Source organism: Mesoplodon bidens (genome assembly GCF_964165515.1).
Source record: "Mesoplodon bidens genome assembly, chromosome: 14".
Taxonomy (NCBI): domain Eukaryota; kingdom Metazoa; phylum Chordata; class Mammalia; order Artiodactyla; family Ziphiidae; genus Mesoplodon; species Mesoplodon bidens.
Genome location: NC_138170.1, coordinates 13,543,481 through 13,561,331, shown reverse-complemented (window position 1 = coordinate 13,561,331; position 17,851 = coordinate 13,543,481). Strand labels below are relative to the sequence as shown.

The window sequence follows — 17,851 nt, the reverse complement described above, 5'->3', positions numbered from 1 at the left end:
TAGAAAATAAAATACATTCCTACAGATTTCTGTAATTATAGGTGAAAATGATTCTGTGTCCAAGAGGGCAGCCAAAAGGACTTACAGTCCAGATGGCATCAAACCTCTTCTTCCTGAGATCTGGAGGATAAAAGTGCAGAAACCAAAAGACTAAGTTAGCCAAGAAGACATAACATGGCAGAAAAAAGGGCTTTTTCAAATGTTCAAAATAGCTGTTTTTAAATATGTAATACAGTTTCTTGATGCAATCCCTTGCCTTGTGCCTATGTTATAGTTCTTAATTCCTGAGACGTCTAAGACAGATTAAATTGTATGCAAACCCGTTCCAGGCCATGGCCGCGTGGCTGAGTTTTTCTGATCATTGTTACAAAGGTTTTTGCAATGACAGACTAAGGAGGCACTCAGATTCCATCCTAAGCACCAGAGTTGCGTCCAGCCGCAGCTGCACGGGACCAGCTGCAGCTGCGAGCCGTTGACCTTGGTTTGCTCGGGGCTTCCCTCTTGCAAGGAACGTGCACACCGTGTTGGTCCTAAGGAATTGGATTAAGGCAGTGCCTTGGACTCTGCGACCAAACTGGCAGGATGTCCTGGGGACGTTGAGACCTTCTCTGTCTCTCAAACTCCGATTCCCCATGAAGAACAAATCCGGCCGCGGCCCCAGCTGGGTCCAGCGTCTACTCAGCTGTCCTTCAGAAACAACACTGATGGAGAACACTGTTTGTTCACGCCTTTATCCACCCATCCTCAGCCAGCAAGTGCTGCTGAAGGCCTGCTGTGTGCCAGGAGGTGTGTTAAGTGCTGGGGATAGAATATCCAGTAAGAAAGGCCCCTGCTCTCAAGCAGCTGGGATGAGAGTTACCCCAGACCTGGTGCACTGGGAGAACATGGGAGAGACGTCGGCCAGTGTGTGGGGTTCATGTGGCTCCCCACAAAGTCCCAGGTGAGGCGATCCGTGTTTGAGACCTTGATATTTTTCGATATACATTTTTTTGTTTGTTTGTTTTGTTTTGTTTTGTTTTTGTGGTACGCGGGCCTCTCACTGTTGTGACCTCTCCCGTTGCGGAGCACAGGCTCCGGACGCGCAGGCTCAACGGCCATGGCTCACGGGCCCAGCTGCTCCACAGCATGTGGGATCCTCCCGGACCGGGGCACGAACCCGCGTCCCCTGCATTGGCAGGTGGACTCTCAACCACTGCGCCACCAGGAAAGCCCTAGATATACTTAAAAAAAAAAATTTACTTTTGGCTGCACTGGGTCTTCGTTGTTGCGTGTGGACTTTCTCTACTTGTGGTGAGCGCGGGCTACTCTTGGTTGCGGTGCGCAGGCTTCTCATTGTGGTGACTTCTGTTGCAAAGCATGGGCTCTAGGTGCACGGGCTTCAGTAGTTGTAGCACTTGGGCTCACTAGTTGTGGCGCACGGGCTTAGTTGCTCCGCGGCATGTGGAATCTTCCCAGACCAGGGCTCGAACCCACGTCCCCTGCATTGGTAGGTGGATTCTTAACCACTGCGCCACCAGGGAAGCCCCGAGACCTTGATTTTTGATGGATGGGCAAGATTTACCTTTAGTATGTAGGTGTCAAGCGCATCACAAGCAGAAGGAAGGGCAAAATGGGAGGCATGAAATGCACGGGTGACTTGGGAAAGCGCCTGTGGTGTGGTGCATCCAGGATTCTGGGCAAACGTAGAGGGTGGGAGTCGGGGTCCCGCAGGGCCCATGTGGGCCACGTGCGGGAGCTTTCACCGTCCACCTCCACAGTCAGTGGGGGTCTGGGAGAGATTCAGAGCAGGGGGAAGCATGGCCTGCTTGGGGTGTTAGGGAGAGGCCTCTATCTGTGGTGTGGAGGGGAATTGTGACCAGGGAGGCTGGGCGAGGCTGTCCAGGAAGAAGCTGGGAGGGAACGAACTCAGAAGCGATGGCGGCAGGACTGGGGCCGAGGGTGGGGTTCCAGAGATGTTACAGGGAAGGGATCTACGGGACCTTGAGAGTGATCAGACGTGAAGGGTGAGGTATGAGGGAACACGGAGGCTGACGAGGGAGGGGTTGGCTCTGGCACCGGGAGACCGGATGGGATGAGATTGCACTTGGACCTGGGGCACGAGCAGGGCCTGGAGCTTGTAAGTGAGATGCTGAGACAGGGGAAGGGCAGAGAGGCCTGGGAGCCACAGAGACACCCGAGTCCTGAGCAGAAGCATCATGTTAAATTGAGAGGAGAATCCCTCAAAATGGAACATCGGAGTGGATGCCAGGCCCTGGGCAATGGCTCATGGCTGTCCTGTCCATGACCCTCCTGGAGTCCACAGCTCTTGGTTTTCCAAACTCCGTCAACTTCTGTTCTCTTGGTGGATCAGTGGCAGGGAGGGGTGTGACCTCCAGCTGAGCGTCACTGTCAGACTTGTCTTTCCCGGCAGTTGTGAGGGATCTGCAGGTGGTTGGGACGCTCCCACGGGGAAGGCTGTCTGCCAGGGAGAAGATCGGGTGATATGGCCACCAGCGATGGCTGCCTCTCACTCTGCCTCCTGGTCTGGACCAGACCCCAGGAAGCATTCCTTGGTCAAGGTGAGACAGGGACCACATCGAATAAGTGAGAGGACACCCCATGCATCTGAGGGCGGGCAGCTTCCCACGTGCGGGAAGACTGTGGGTTCCAGAGACAGGAGTCCAGCTGAGCTAGGCCCTCTTGGCTTCCCAAGTGAATGACCACACTTGCTCTGGGCTGAAAGGACTCTTCCCAGAGAATCCGTGATGAGTGAGCTCCCTCTCGTGACTTCAAGCCTGACCCGAGCCAAAGACCACAGATGGATCTCCTTTGCAACCAGCTTCATGGGAAAGAACCCAGGGAAGGAAGATCGAATGGGCCTGTGATGCTGCAGGCATGGGGAGAGGGATAGAGCCTCCCTCCCAAGGCCCAGACACTGCAGGCAGGGCTCGGCCCCTCACACGGCTGCCGCCTCCTCACAGGAACTGCCCACATCTAGAACTTGGCCGCCGTTTATCCGCGTCTCGTTCCCACAGCTCAGACTGGGTCCAGGCTTCCCAGACGTCAGTGAGACCCTGTTACTGTTCCCATCCCAGGGCCTGGCCAAACTGGCCTTTTACCTGCCTCTAGCAGTGCAGGCTCTGCTGGTCCACGCTCTCCCCCTGTGTGGGCAGAGTTCTTACAGATTTCAAAGGAGTGGAGAGAAGTGTAGTTTATTTGCTTACAAAGTTGGCAGTGCCTCCTCCTTGTAGACTTTGGGCTAGGAGTAGGAGAGGGAATAAGATGTGAACACCGTACCCTCATGCAAGTGGATGCTGCCGAGCCTGGGAGGGGTACCAGTAGTTGGCAGATGTCGCAGGACTCCAAGGTGGCTTCACAGAGGGTCCCTTGGTGCTGGGTCTTGAAGTGTGAATAGGATCCCAGAGTTGGAAGTGTGGCAGTGCATTCCAGGAGGAGGCTACGGTGTGGGCAAAGATGAAGGTGATAAAGTGAAAGCCTTGTCCAGGGGATGCCAATGCCCCTCTTCCACCAGAAGGGAGGCTTTTGGGGGAGAGGCCAGGAAGAGTATTGAGACGACGAGCCTGGAAGAGTGGGCTGGGGAGGGCTGGGTGCGCTGAGTGCTGCACTGCAGAGCTTGGCCTTTGCCGGGTAGACGGTAGGACGCCAGTGGAGGGGCTGAGCTGGAGAGGGACCCTCTGACCCAGGCTCCCTTGAGGGGAATTTTCCTGGCCCAGGGGCCATGCTGCATTGGAGACAGAGGCTCAGGGTGGGGATGGGTGGGGAGCGGAGCCCAAAGCCAGTGAGTGTGGCCAGCAAGTGAGAGGACCGATCTGCAGTGAGACGCTGGCTGTTGGGGTTGAAGGGAGGGTTTGCACTGGAGGAGCAGAGAGCCCCGTCCCCATCCTTTGGAGGTGCTGAGGTCCCAGGACTCAGGCAGAAAGTGCACTGAGACTTAGTTACAGGGAACTGGAGCCTGTGTGCCTGGGGAAGAGGCACCTCGGAGCTCCTGTCATGCTCGTGGCCACAGAGGAGGGGAGTGTGGTATATGCCCCGCGTGCCCTGCCTGCTCTCTGGAACGGATCCCGTGAGCTGAGGGAGGAGCAGGCAAGCACTGCAGGGCCAGCAACAAGGGCAGAGCAGGTGGGGGGGGAGTCAGTGTGGAGGGAGAGGGGAGCCAGGACCCTTGCCTGGCACAGGGGCTCCCAAGGGTCGGCTCCACGCCCTTTCAGCCCATCTCAATGGGCAGGAGGCCGGAACTGCTACACCTGTTGGCTGCCAAGAAGTTAAAAGCCCCTGTTCCCGCTCTGTGCTGATTCTGAATGCAGAGCTGGAGTTCCTTCTGCAAAGACGCAGCCCTCTCTCTCTCTTTCAACACATCCCTGTTATGTTGTGAAGAAGAGGTGGGAGGGGGACTTCAGAAGCCTCCAGTGACAGATAGTTCTGCAAAGGGTGTCGCGAGCATGGCTGTCACTCGCAGGTGAGAGGGGACCGCTGAGGGAGAGCCCCTGCAGTCTTCCACCTTGTGCATGGGCATCAGGGGAGCCTGGCCCTTGGGGTTCCCAGGGAGAGGCAGGCCTAAGCCAGCCAGGTGGGACACCCGCCTCCGGGGGCAGGGAGGCCTCAGCAAGGGAGGACCCTGCTCCTGGGCACAGCGCCATATTCTGGCGTGCCCAGTGTGCACGTGCTCAGCTCACACTCCTCCAGGTAGAACCTTCTGTTTAGGGGCAGGTGTCAGCCTCCCCATTTCTCCCCAACATGGAGGCTGGCTTCCTCATCTTTACTGTAGGTACGTGAGGTGAAAGCCACATTTTCCTGCCATTCTGGAGACTCAGCTGGGACTGAGTTTCCTCTTTCCAGGGGTGGATGGGGGGCCTGGCTTTGAAGAGGCTTGGGTGAGCCTGTATTTTCTCACCGGGTCCTTATTCTCTAGCCTGAGCCTGCACTGTGTGGGGGACCCACAGTGAGGGTACCAGACAAGATTACAAAGCAGTGAAGAAAATATACTCTGTTCTCCCACCATGGCACGTGTAGCTTTATTCATCCAGAAGGCCAGGTGGGAATCTAGAATTTTCAGACTCCTGGAAGTTTTGTGAACTCTGCAGCCTGGGGAAAAGCACCCCCCTTTCCCCACCTCCCTCTTTCCCACCCACAGCTGCGTTCCACACTGTGTACATCCTCCAGCCTAGACACCCAAGGTCTGTCTACAACCCTCCCAACAGCTTCCCCTTGGCCACCCCAGGGATCCAGGGTGCACACACCAGGAGGAGAGCATTCCCAGGAGAGAAGCTCAAGCTACTTGGGCTGGAGAAGTGGGATGCGGGCTCCAGGGGGGCGCTCCCCCATTACCCCGTGGGGAAGGCTGTGGACAGAGGAATGCCAGAGCAGGGCTCTCTAAAGCTTGACAACTGGGGCAGGACCCCTGGCTCCCAGAGCCCTGTCATAGGGATTGAGAGAAAAGCTGAAAGAATATTCTGAGACAGGATTCCTGAGAAATACAACCCCTTCTGTAATATGTCCAGGCCAGCTGTGCCTGCGAACGTAATGATGGTGCCCAGTCTCACCAGCCATATTTCAAAAAGGACAATGGTGTTGTGCATTTGGTCCATCTGACTTTCCCCCATTATTTGTATCAACACGTCATCATGAGAGCATCCTAGACACAAGCATTTCTTTGAGTTGTAGGGTGTCCCTAGTGTTGCAAAATCCCGTCTGTCTTTCAGAAATGGCTGCAGGGGTTTGGCTGTTGTACATAATTTATCCACCAGCTCATCGAAGGGGAGACATGTGTATTTCATGCTGGCCTATAATGTTTTTCTCCCAAGCTACCACTTTTGTTTTGTTTTGTTTTTTACTTCAATCAGGTCATTTTTTCTATGCATCCCTCTCACCCCCCTCCCCGACCTCAAAGGTAACAACCTCAAAGCTAACAAGTGTGTTACCTAAAAATCTATTGTTCTTCCTCTATTGTCAGGCTGATCTTTTTGTCACACAGGGTGGACAGGCTGAACCAAGGAGGGCTTGACTATACTCAGACAGGTGGGAGCCTCTGCAGCCCCTACGGAAATAAATGGCCCTGGGACACTTAAGAGCAGTTACAACAATTGAAACGTGGGATCAAGAAGATGATTCCTGGGCTTCCCTGGTGGCACAGTGGTTGAGAGTCCGCCTGCCGATGCAGGGGACACGGGTTCGTGCCCCAGTCTGGGAGGATCCAACATGCCGCAGAGCAGCTGGGCCCATGAGCCATGGCTGCTGAGCCTGAGCGTCCGGAGCCTGTGCTCCACAACGGGAGAGGGCACAACGGTGACAGGCCTGCGTACCGCAAAAAAAAAAAGAAGATGATTCCCTCCCGAGTCTCTTAAGGAAGAGCGCACCCCAGTGCAACCCGTGTTCTGTGGGCGCTGGTCTGGCTGCAGCATCCTTTCTTTTCTCATTAGGCAGGCAGCTCCTTGAATCAGCAACAAAGGGAGAGGAAAGTGGATACCACAACTGCTTTCATTTTGAGGGTTATTTTCCTATTTAAAAGTTGAGGCAGGAGGAGGGAGAGGAGAGTGACATGTCACCGTGTGATGCTGCTCCCCTGGGGTTGTCCGTGGGCCCCAGCCCTCGGCCCCAAGAGCTGCGAGCCACATTCCTTCCTTCCTCTTTCAGGACTCGGTAGAAATCAGAGCAGGGGGAGGTAGGGGAGAAACCTGCGTTGGGCACGAGAGCATCCGTCACCCTGACTCTGAGATGAGGGGAAACAGCCAAGGAATTGGTGAGCCCTGCTTCTGTTTGACCTGCAGTTGTCAAGGTTGGCTTTTATCGTCTGTGTCAAAGGCGTGAGAGGTGATTGATTCATGAAACGCAGCGGGCCAGTTAAGGGGAAGCTCCACCCGTGGGGTCCTGTGTTCCCACAAGTGCACTCCAGTCCAGTTCCAAAAACTGGGTCATGACTTGAGGCCTCTTGGGCAGGACGGTCATAGAACAAACAGGCTAAGACCCAGGCTGTCTTCTGGAGCCCGGAGCTTCCCTCCTGAGGTACGGCAGCAAGCGCACCTAAAAACCAAAGCAAGACTCAAAAAGAAGAACCCAGCGTGTAACATGTTACGCCAAAGCATCAAACGGGAGTAAATCAGTGTGATGGGGAAAAATTAGACAAAACTCCTTAGAGGTGCAGAGAATTGGGTGCCGTGCCCCCCGGCACTGGGCACTGACATTCAGCCTCTGCATTAGTCCTCACACTGACGCCAGGAGGCCGGCACCCTCTCCACATGTGGCTGGTGAGGAAACTGAGGCTCGGTCAGTGTGTGACTCATCTGTTGTCCCAGGCGGCTGGTGGCGGCAGCACCGTTGAGGATGTCAAGTCGGGTCCGTCTGACTCCAAGCCTGTGCAGCTGACCCCTCCATCCACTGGGCCTGGCAGAAGGTGTTCTCTGAGCAGCTTGGGAGGAGAGAGGGAGAGGGTCACGTGGGCCGAGGATCAAGCCGTGGTTTGAGGATGGTGAGGAACCGTTGGAGGGGACGTCTTGTCCAGGACAGAGGGACTAAGATGGTGGAGCAGGGGAGAAGCCAGAGGGCAGTGCTAGGCTTCCTACAGTGGCAGGAGAGGATGGCTGGGCCTCAGGGTTGGGGAGCAAGTTAGGAGGGTCCTGCAGGCATCAGAGCGGCTGCTGTGCCATGGGGAAGGGGTGCCTTTGAGGGGCAAGGAGAGTCCGCAGGCATGGCGACAGGAGGGAAAATCAAAGATTTGGGCCTGGAGGCTGGTGGATGACAGTCCCTCCCACTGAAATGGGAAAATTCAGGAAAGGGATGCCTAGGCGTGGCGCTCAACTGGTTTGGCTTAGATGTATCAGTACAGAATTTCAGGGAGCAGCTGCTCTCCTGGGTGCCATGTCTCGTGAACAAGTAAAAGCGTCACAGTGGAGTCCAGCACCCAGGCAGCTGGACGCATGGATGCGGGGCCACCCCAGCGAGGGGAGAGGGGAGGGTGAGAATCTAGCAGCCCTCCGAGGAGGCCGGGAGAAAGTGTTTAGATGTCCATGGCCTGTGCTGAGGAAGATGCCATGTCACAGCAGAAACCTCTACCAAACAAAATAGCCACCTTCTAAAAGATTATCTAAAGAACACCAGGTGCAGATTTTTTTTTTGGTGGGGGGGGGTGTTATTTTTTATTTTTTACAGTAGCTCCTTGTTGCTTATCTATTTTAAATATAGCATTGTGGACATGTCCATCCCAAACTCCCAATCAATCCTTCCCCTGCCACCTTTCCCCCGGTAACCGTAAGTTCATTCTCTTAAGTCTGTGAGTCTACTTCTGTTTTGTAAATAAGTTCATTTGTATCACTTTTTTTAAGATTCTGCATATAAGCGATATGATATGATTTTTCTCTTTCTGTGTCTGACTTACTTCACTTAGTATGATAATCTCCAAGTCCATGCATGTTGCTGCAAATGGCATTATTTCATTCTTTTTATGGCTGAGTAATATTCCATTGTGGAAGATGGGCTGGACCCAGGGGATGGCCAGTGGCTTTGAGTTGTTGGACGGGTGGTTGAGCTATGCTGCCCTCAAAGGCAGGAGGTGAGACTGCCCAGCAGACGGCAGTGAAGGGTGACGACAGGTAAAGAGTGAATGCAGGGGCTTCCCTGGTGGCGCAGTGGTTGAGAGTCTGCCTGCCGATGCAGGGGACACAGGTTTGTGCCCCGGTCCGGGAAGATCCCACATGCTGCAGAGCAGCTGGGCCCGTGAGCCATGGCCACTGAGCCTGCGCGTCCAGAGCCTGTGCTCCGCAACGGGAGAGGCCACAACAGTGAGAGGCCCGCGTACTGCAAAAAAAAAAAAGAGTGAATGCAACTTTGAGTCTGGAAATAAGAGGCTCATCTACACGGGGTCACTCAGTTAAAGCTTTAATGCCTGTCGAAAGAAGTGGATTTAAATCTGAGGGTGGCAGGGAATCATGGGAGCATTTTCGAGAATGAAACAATACAGTCAAAGCAGCACGCATGGGACGCAGTTGTGGTTTTGTGCTTATTTACACTGAAAAGGGTGCTCACGTAAATGGGCCTTGGGTGAGAGCTGGGCCACCAGCATAGAGAAGGGGAGTGTAATTTGTGGAAATTGTCTCCGTTAATATTACTAGAGCTTTCATGGCCAATTAAAATGGATCATTAATCTTTTCTGCAGACCTTCTTGGTTTCTCTCCACCGTCCTGTTGGAGAAAGATGGTAGGGGAAATGCGACTTGAAATATTTGGGGGACTTGTTGGGTTTGCTTGAGTCGACACTGGGCCCCCGTCATTCATAGCCAGAGAAGAGTTAACACCGTGGGAATCACGATGGAGACTTGAGAGAGAAAATGTAGCGCCGCCAAATTTACAAAGGCAGGCGGAGTCCTCTAGACGGTGGTCACAGGAAATGAACAGGCAGTGTGGTCATGGGGGAGAGGACAGGCTATATGGTGGCTGAACCCAGGACCTCCCAGCGGTGTATTTTTTATTTTTTAAATTTTATTAATTTATTTTTTTATTGGAATATAGATGATTTACCATGTTGTGCTAGTTTCAGGTGTACAGCAAAGGGAATCAGTTATACATATACATATATCCACTCTTTTTTTAGATTCTCTTCCCATATAGGTCATTACAGAGTACTGAGAAGAGTTCCCTGTGCTCTACCATAGGTCCTTATTAGTTATCTATTTTATATACAGCAGTGTGTATATGTCCATCCCAATCTCCCAATGTATCCCTCCCCCTCCCCCCCCCCGCCCCCGGTAACCATAAATTTGTTTTCTGTAATACATCTGTGACTATATTTCTGTTTCATAAATAAGCTCATTTGTACCACTGTAGGATGGAGCTTTGCTGATGGTCACGGCCGTTTACTCTGATGTAATCATCCCGGCTGACAAGGGTGAAGTGACTGTGCTGGCCCTGCTCCCACCTCCCCGGGGCGGGCTCTGTCCACCTTGCACCTATCACCAAGGAAAGGACTGTAGCGCGCCACCTCTATCTGTTATCACCACGATGTCCTCCTCCAAACAGGGTCCAGAGGGTCCAAAGGGATGCCATTCACTTTCTCTTTCTTCCTTTCCAGTTGCTTTAGAGCTGTTCTCCCTTCCCGTGAGGCGCTGTCCTGAAAAGAGGACCAGGCTTTGTTAAAGAAGGTACGTTAGCACACAAAGCGCCGATCGCCTTAAAGGCTCACAGCATTTTTATTGCCCTGAGGAGAGGTTCACTTTTACGAGCAGGAGTAAATTTATCATCCCTGAATTTTGTGCTCCTTGGGGATAAACTTGTCATCGGTGGGTAGGAGGGTTGCTGGCTAATGAGCACAGCCGCCGTCCTCGGAGTGCAGCAAAGTGACAGGAAAGTGGGTGTCAACCACTAGCGGGGAATCTATTCAATTCTCCAGAGGGCTCAGTTGGTTCTATTTAAGCTTATCTGACAGAGCCTTGATTCTCTGAGCAGATTTATGAGGCTTGGCCAAATTCTATGACTCTCACCATCCTTTTTAATTAAGACAAAGGATCCCATACGTTCTGTGTCTGCCACGTCTTTTCGTCACCGTGGGGAAAGCTTCACAAATGAGTCTGTTCATATGAACCACTGGAAGGGGCATCTTATGTCATAGCTTCCTCGCCCTTGAGTGGGAGACAAACTTCTTTTTTTCTTGGTGACCATCGTTTTCTTTCCTTCCAAACGACAAAGGAGCACAGGTGCGGCCTAACCCACATTTCAGTTGTACATCTAGGTGAGCCAAAAGTGCGGAAAAGCCTGTCCAGCAGCCTGCCTGCATTTAATGAAAACTTAGTCTTTGAAGGCAGAAAGCAATAGGTACCAGCAGATCATAAAAGTACAGACCCACTTTTCCACCAATGGCTGAGACTCACGTTTTCACCTAGAAACTGTCCTCAGACTGACCTAGAGGCATCTGCATTTCCGTGACGTCATTTCAGTTCTGTGCTGTCAGGAAACCGCGTGTACCAGGAATTGCATTTCTTTACCTAAATACCATACCAGGTGTTCTCTGACTTTAGAAATGGGTGGAAAATATAGGGCGTCACTAGAAGGGATTTTCAACTCATTTGCCTAAGATGTGATATTTTCAGTCTGTCTTTTTTTAAAGCTTTCAGTGATGCTGATTTTATAACACAGAAGTGCTGATACCAAACATTGGGTTTGCCTGGGAAACGTGGTCCACCAGGGTCCCGGCTCTTCCAATACACTGACTTTGAATGGCACCCATTCAGGCATAGAAACTTTGGTCGGTACTTTGAGGCTGTCCACCCTAAGCTCTCAGTTCCCCAGCCTGAGGGCCATTCCCCCAGGACCTTCCCTTCCAGGTACAGGCAGTGGCACTGTGATCTTGGAGTAGCTCTTGGCCCCCAGACACTCACCTCTTTACTCCAGTCGCTAGTCACGGTGACTAGGACACATGTGCCTTTGGCCCTTTCTTCCTATTCTGTCCAGCGTTTTCTCCTGCCGTCTCCTCCTTCTTGCTTCTCTCCTCCTGTTCATCTCTCCACCGTGTTCCCTTCTCCATGCCTCTGTGGGCTGAACCACCTCCTATGTGTTGCTTGGTCCTGCTGGTGAGCCCTGCATGGGGATTACCTGGGCATCTCAGAGGCAGCCTGGGGTAGAGAAGGCAGAGCACAGAGCCTGGAGCCAGGAGAGCAGACCTCCAGGCCCGCTCCTAGCTGTCCCTACGGCCTCCACGACTGCAGATACCACAGCCACTCTCTTCACATCCCTAGGGAGAGGGTAGAAAGAGATGCCACCCAAAGCCTCTTCCTTCTCTTACTTTCTCACCCCCCTGCCATGCACACGTTGCCCCAGGCTGGCTTCTTGGGAACATTTGGTTAGAAACTAACAGTTGAATACTCTGTAATGACCTATATGGGAAAAGAATCTAAAAAAGACTGGATATGTATATAGGTATAACTGATTCACTTTGTTGTACACCTGAAACTAACACAACATTATGATTGAACTATACTCCAATAAATATTAATTTAAAAAAAGAAGAAGCTTCCCTGGTGGCACAGTGGTTAAGAACCTGCCTGCCAATGCAGGGGACATGGGTTTGAGCCCTGGGCCAGGAAGATCCCACATGCTGAGGAGCAACTAAGTCCGTGTGCCACAACTACCGAGCCTGCGCTCTACAGCCCGCGAGCCACAACTACTGAGTCCACGTGCCACAACTACTGAAACCCGCACACCTAGAGCCCATGCTCTGCAACAAGAGAAGCCACTCTAATGAGAAGCCCATGCACTGCAACAAAGAGTAGCCCCTGCTCACCGCAACTAGAGAAAACCCGCGTGCAGCAATGAAGACCCAATGCACCCAAAAATAAATTAAAATAAAGAAGAAGAAGAAGAAACTAACAGTTGGGAGTGGGAGAGGGTTCAGGTAGCCCTAGGTGTCCTGGAATGATGTCCAGTGACATTCAGTATTTTACATCTTCTCTGTTGGTCTCTGCAGACTGTGCGACTATTGCAACCGAAGGTGATGTCTGTGGGTGTTTTCTCAATATCTGCAGATATTTGAACTGGCATCATCAAAGAAGTTTCACTCAACAAAAACGTGTGCTCAGTTCTTATATACTGAAACTATTTTATGATTTTTTCTCAGGAGATTGAGGTTTTTTAATGTCACATATCAGAGAGCATCATGTGGGCGTGACAGTGGTATGCAGGATTTTTGTAGCTTGTTCTGTGAGAGAACTTGCTCAGGGTGATAGTAGATCGTTCTGACTACAATCAGCCTGTGGTCAAGTTTATGTTGACTTGAGTGAGCTATTCACTTCCTAGATTCTCTGCAGCCAACTTAAATACTTAACTCCACCTTGTTGAGTGAACAGTTGTTGCAGGCAAAAAAAAAGTGCAGATGGGTGTTGAATATGATGTTTTAAAAAACAATATTTTGCATGCATACCATTGCATCCCTATACTGTCCCAGATAATTGAGACTTAAGGACAGATATTTCATGACCTGTGAGGGTGCTCTAGACACAGACTGCAGGGAAGATGCAAAAGATGAACACACAGCAGTCGAGCCAACGTCCGACACCCCTGGAAAAACAAAGCCAGAGTGTGAGGTTTGGGAGATGGCAGAGGCCAGAGCCTTCATGTGACAACCAGGAAGAGTAGGGCAGGGAGGAGATGTGGCCCTCTGCCATGGCACCGCTAGTTGTCGGGCAGTAGAACTGTGACCACAGAGCCCCTGGACCCTCAGGCTGGGCTTCTTCCTGGACCCCTCCCAGATGATCAGATTCACAGAAAATCCACCACCTTGGCCAGAGCCGCACGGGAGATAAGACGGACGAAGCCTCAGGTGCACTGCTGTGGCTGGCGTGTGGAATCACGCTCGTGGCTTGCTGTGAATCACACCCTATTTGCTGAGACTACCGTAAGGCAGGAGGGAGCTGGCTTCTCTGTGACTCAGTTTCCCCAAATACCAAGCAGAGGTCAAGGCTGCTGATGACTTAGGATTTTCCCACCACTGTGGCCCTGCTAAGGGGCTGGGAAAAGATGCCAAGAGGTAGGACAGCTGTCATTCGGGTTTGCCTCTCAGGAAGATTTCAGTATGATTTGAACCGCAGAAAAGATTTAGATTCCATCGATGACTTAGGACCTCATTCACCTTCCATCCCCACACGTACCTATTCCTTCACTCGCTCTTGGTTCTAGTTGCCAATTAATCTCTTCGGTCCTCGCTGTCACTGCCCCGGAGAGCCCGTTTATGCCTCTGCTCTGCCCTCTCCTCCAGTGGGGCTCCGGATCTCACCTAAGCTCCAGCTCCACATCCAAGCTCACTCAGCAGGTCTGAACCCCACCTGTCTACGCTCTCTGTCCTCTCTCCACAGCCTCAGAGCCATGGGACAGTCCATGACTGTCCTGGGACTGCCACTCCAGAGCCAGTGCATCTGTTCCCCTGGCAGCATCTTTCAGAGTCACCCCTTTCCTCTGTTCCAGAACAGACCACCTGGGCTTGGTCCACTGGGGGCAAGTCTGATCTCCACTCTGCCAGGATCCAGCGTGTGACCTTGGGCAGGTCACTTTGACCTCTTTTAGCCCAGTGTCCTCTTCTGGCAAAAGAGGAAGAGAATTAGATGACTCCAGAGACCCATCCAGCATCTACACTCTGTGAATCTGTGCCTGGACATTGCCAACAAGCCTGCGATTCTAAACATGCTTGAGAATGAATCCGCCTGGTCTTCCAACTGCTTGTCTCTCTCCTTCGGGATCAGCCAAAGGAACCTTCTCAGAGCCCCATGTCCTACGTGTCCCTCCCTGGATACGTTTCCAGCCCTAAGTCTCTCTATCCTTTGATATAGGGAGATAACAGAAGTCCAGAAAACTGGACTTCTTTTTTCTTTGAGAGTGAAAGGGGGCACCATTAAAAATTAAGATGGGGGCTTCCCTGGTGGCGCAGTGGTTTGAGAGTCCGCCTGCCGATGCAGGGGAGACAGGGGTTCGTGCCCCAGGAGGATCCCACATGCCGCGGAGCGGCTGGGCCCGTGGGCCATGGCCACTGAGCCTGCGCGTCCGGAGCCTGTGTTCCGCAACGGGAGAGGCCACAACAGTGAGAGGCCCACGTACCACACACAAAAAAAAAATTAAGCTTGGATGACAGGCATAAACCATGACTGTCCCAGGCAAACCCAGGCATCTGGTTTGCCTATTTTTGAGTCAAGTCCAAAATCCCTTCCTCAATCAAATGGCTCTACCTTGCCTATCAAGCTTTGCTCTCAGTGTTCGGTCCAGCTGTTCCCTGCCTGCCTCCCAGGATTGTCTCCTCTTAAAAATTGGGCCCTCTTTTCAGTGATGGAAATTAGTCATAAGACAGGCCCCTTGGTGCCAATCTGCATTCGGACCATCATTTTCTAAATCAAATAGAAATGATCTGTTCTCTGGGGAGTTACTTGCACAACTGGCGGCAGTCTTTCCAGTTTGGGTGTGAGTCGGCAGCCCAGCAGGGATCCTCACTGGGGCAAAAACGTCCTGAGGTCGTCACCTGCTGGGTCCCCCTGCCTTCCTTGGAAAAGCAAGTAGGATGTTCTGGGGAAAGTGGCCATTGCTGATCCGTGCTGCTCCCGCCAGGCCAGGGCACAAGAGCTAGTTGAAGGAGCTTCTGCTGACCTGCTATAACTGGAGGGTTGGCTCAGAGCAAGGCTTTTCCACTCCAGGGATGCTGAGCGAGTGCCTGGAATGTTCCCCACACTGCAGCCCCCAGTGCGGTCCTGGCTTGGCCACTCTGCCTAAGTGCTCTGGCTGGAGGCACCATGTAAAGTTCAAGGTCGGCTTTTCTGTAGGTGAGATCGATATCACACCACGTCGGCTATAGAAAATGGTACCAAGAACCAAGCTGCCTGCTCAAGGAGAAATAGAACCAGTTGAATGTCTCCTCCCCAGATCGCAGACTTCGGCAGGGCGGTCACACCGGCGGCAGCAACGATGCTCTGGCCATTCTCCATTTGATTGGCAGCAGGGCAGACTGTCTGGGGCGAAGCGGATGACACCTTGGTCTGAGGACACAAGCAGAGCAGTTTGAGTACCTGCTGTCTGTCCAGCTGGCACGCGCAGGGGCCCATCGGCGTGGATGGCACAGTTGCAGGGTGCTGGGGCCCAGGTCAAGAAAACCTACAGAGGCGATTCCCCAGGAAGGCTCCACTGACCGGAGGCTGGAGTGCTGCTGGAAGCTTCCTTAGCATTTCTTACCAACCGCCAAGTGTTCACACTGCCCCCAAATGCACAGGGGAGACTGGGCAGATAGGGAGGGAAGGGTGCCAAGCCTCCCTCCCACACATCCCCTCACCACTGTGGTCTGGCTAGATGGAGCTTTTTCTCTGTCTAATGATGTTCTAGGAAATCAGACACATGAGTCTTTCCTGAAACTCAAAGTCCCTGAGCGAGTGACATGGCCCAACCCTTCAGTCCCCCAGGTTTACAAAATACAACTTCTTCCCAGAAACGAGCCTTTTCTCCTAGCCTGATGGAATCCTGGTCTGTTAGGAAGGAGGGTTTTCACAAGAAAATGATGACTTTACCTTAACATGGGGCCGGCAGAGCCTTGAGGAGAAAGGGGATTTTCCACATGACCGCTCCAGTGATTCACCTCCCCTCGAAGGTTTAGAAACACCCCAGCAAGCTGCTTATCTGGTGTTCCTTAAGTTGTCATTGTCACAAAGGTTCTTTCCGCTTGGCTTCTCCCCCAGTTTGCCTCACCCGGCTCACTCTCTCCGTGGGACTGGGCCCAGGGAGCAGCATTCCGTTTGGGGACTGGCCCACGCATCCTTGCAGGGCCTTTGTCTGTCTTTGTGCTTTAGAGAAGGCCTCTTCTCCCCCAGCCCCGACGCGGAGCTCACCACGGCAACCCCAGCATAGGGGCAGGGCGTCTGCAGGGGACTGTCCCCACCTCACAAGCGGCTGGCAGAGGCAGTTGGAGCCTGTCAAGTGGGTGAGATGGGGTTTTTCCCTTTTTCCTGCATTCTAACTCTTTCTTCCTTTTCTCAACATGTGTAGGTAGCAGCTGGTTTAAGCATCAAACCCAGCAGCCAAAAGTTAATTGCAAGCACCTCCCACTGAGTGCAGGGAAAACTGTGATGTCCTCCTTTCTGTTGGGGGCCCTTTTCCTACCCGAGGACCCCATCGTGGCCCCTTGCCTTGGAGAGTGTCCTGGGCCCCAGGGCAGGAAGCAGGAGCAAACATCCTGTGTGTGCACCACGTGTGCCTGCAGCCCCCGCTCAAGCATCTGCAGCCAGTCGTGGGCTCAGGCTTCCTACACAGAAGAAAAGCGTTCCTATCTGGGGCTTGACTGCATTTCCAAACCCAGTCCATCATGAATAGTGTCAGTCCCTGCTCCGAATTCCTGGAGCCCAGATCATTAAGGGTAGCGGGGTCTGTGGTGGTGAAACCCCATCCTTTTCGCCTGTTCTTTTCCTACTACCTTCTCTGCTCCTTGCGAGCCAGAGCCACACAGAAAGAAGTGAGCACATGGCTGATAGTGTTCCAAGGCAGCTGTTCTACAATATTCACTGAGGACCCGTTATGGGCCAGGTGATGTTCTTCTAGTACCTGGTTCGTTTGAAGCATATATTTTGGGTTTTTTAGACTATATATATTTAATAAGGGAAAAGAGCTACAAGTGACAAAGAAATCAAATTTCAGACGTAGTGTTACAGCCATAAGCGGTTTTGCCTCATTCCTGTACCTCTGTGCCATGGAGGCCCTGGAATGCCTGCTTCCCTTAATTCCTGGTTTTCTCCCCACAAGTTCAAGCTTATGCCAAGGCTCTGCAGGGCTCATCTCAAACCACCCCCAGCCCAAATCTCAATGACAGTTATCTCTCTTGATGAAACTTTAATTTTGGAAAGGAGTCTTTGGTGCATAGGAGTAACTTTTTAACTCAAAGAAATAAATATCCAATGGTTGGAATTCCAGGCTCCCTGATAGGTCAACAGAAGGGTTATTTTGTTGACTGTCTTCACATACCTACCACAACCCTTCTTCAGAAACATCTGTGAGTGGCTATTATGTGCCAGGCACTGGAGGTGCTAATATCAATAAGACCCTCACCCTCAATTCCCTGACTAATAGATGAGACCCCAATAAGCAAGCACGTTGGAGTGGGTTACGTGCTGAGACAGAGGAAATTGGGGTGTTAACAAAGCACTCAGCTGGGGTGCCCAACTCAGCATGGGTTTAGAAAAGACTTGCCAGAGGAGGTGGCATTTGTGCAAAGTTTCTGCAGGAAATTAAATTTAACCCACTGTGTGGGTTCTGCCGTGCTTACTGGTGGGGTCCGTGTGAGAAGTTGTGTTCTGAGTTTTCCAATTATAGAGTGTTTTGGGTGCACCGATGCATGTCTTGTGAGCTGGCTGCCACAG

At 52.3% G+C, this 17,851-nt stretch overlaps 1 protein-coding gene across 1 annotated transcript in view; it reads left to right on the top strand.

Annotated features, from left to right (window-relative positions):
- Positions 1-17,851, top strand: part of ACOXL (acyl-CoA oxidase like) — a gene marked incomplete at its 3' end in the record, with an annotated part of 353,946 nt that overhangs the window by 289,820 nt on the left and 46,275 nt on the right. The window contains 2 exon segments of the mRNA XM_081254598.1: positions 10,057-10,095; positions 10,098-10,126. Of these exon segments, the coding sequence (XP_081110724.1) occupies positions 10,057-10,095; positions 10,098-10,126 (68 nt within the window).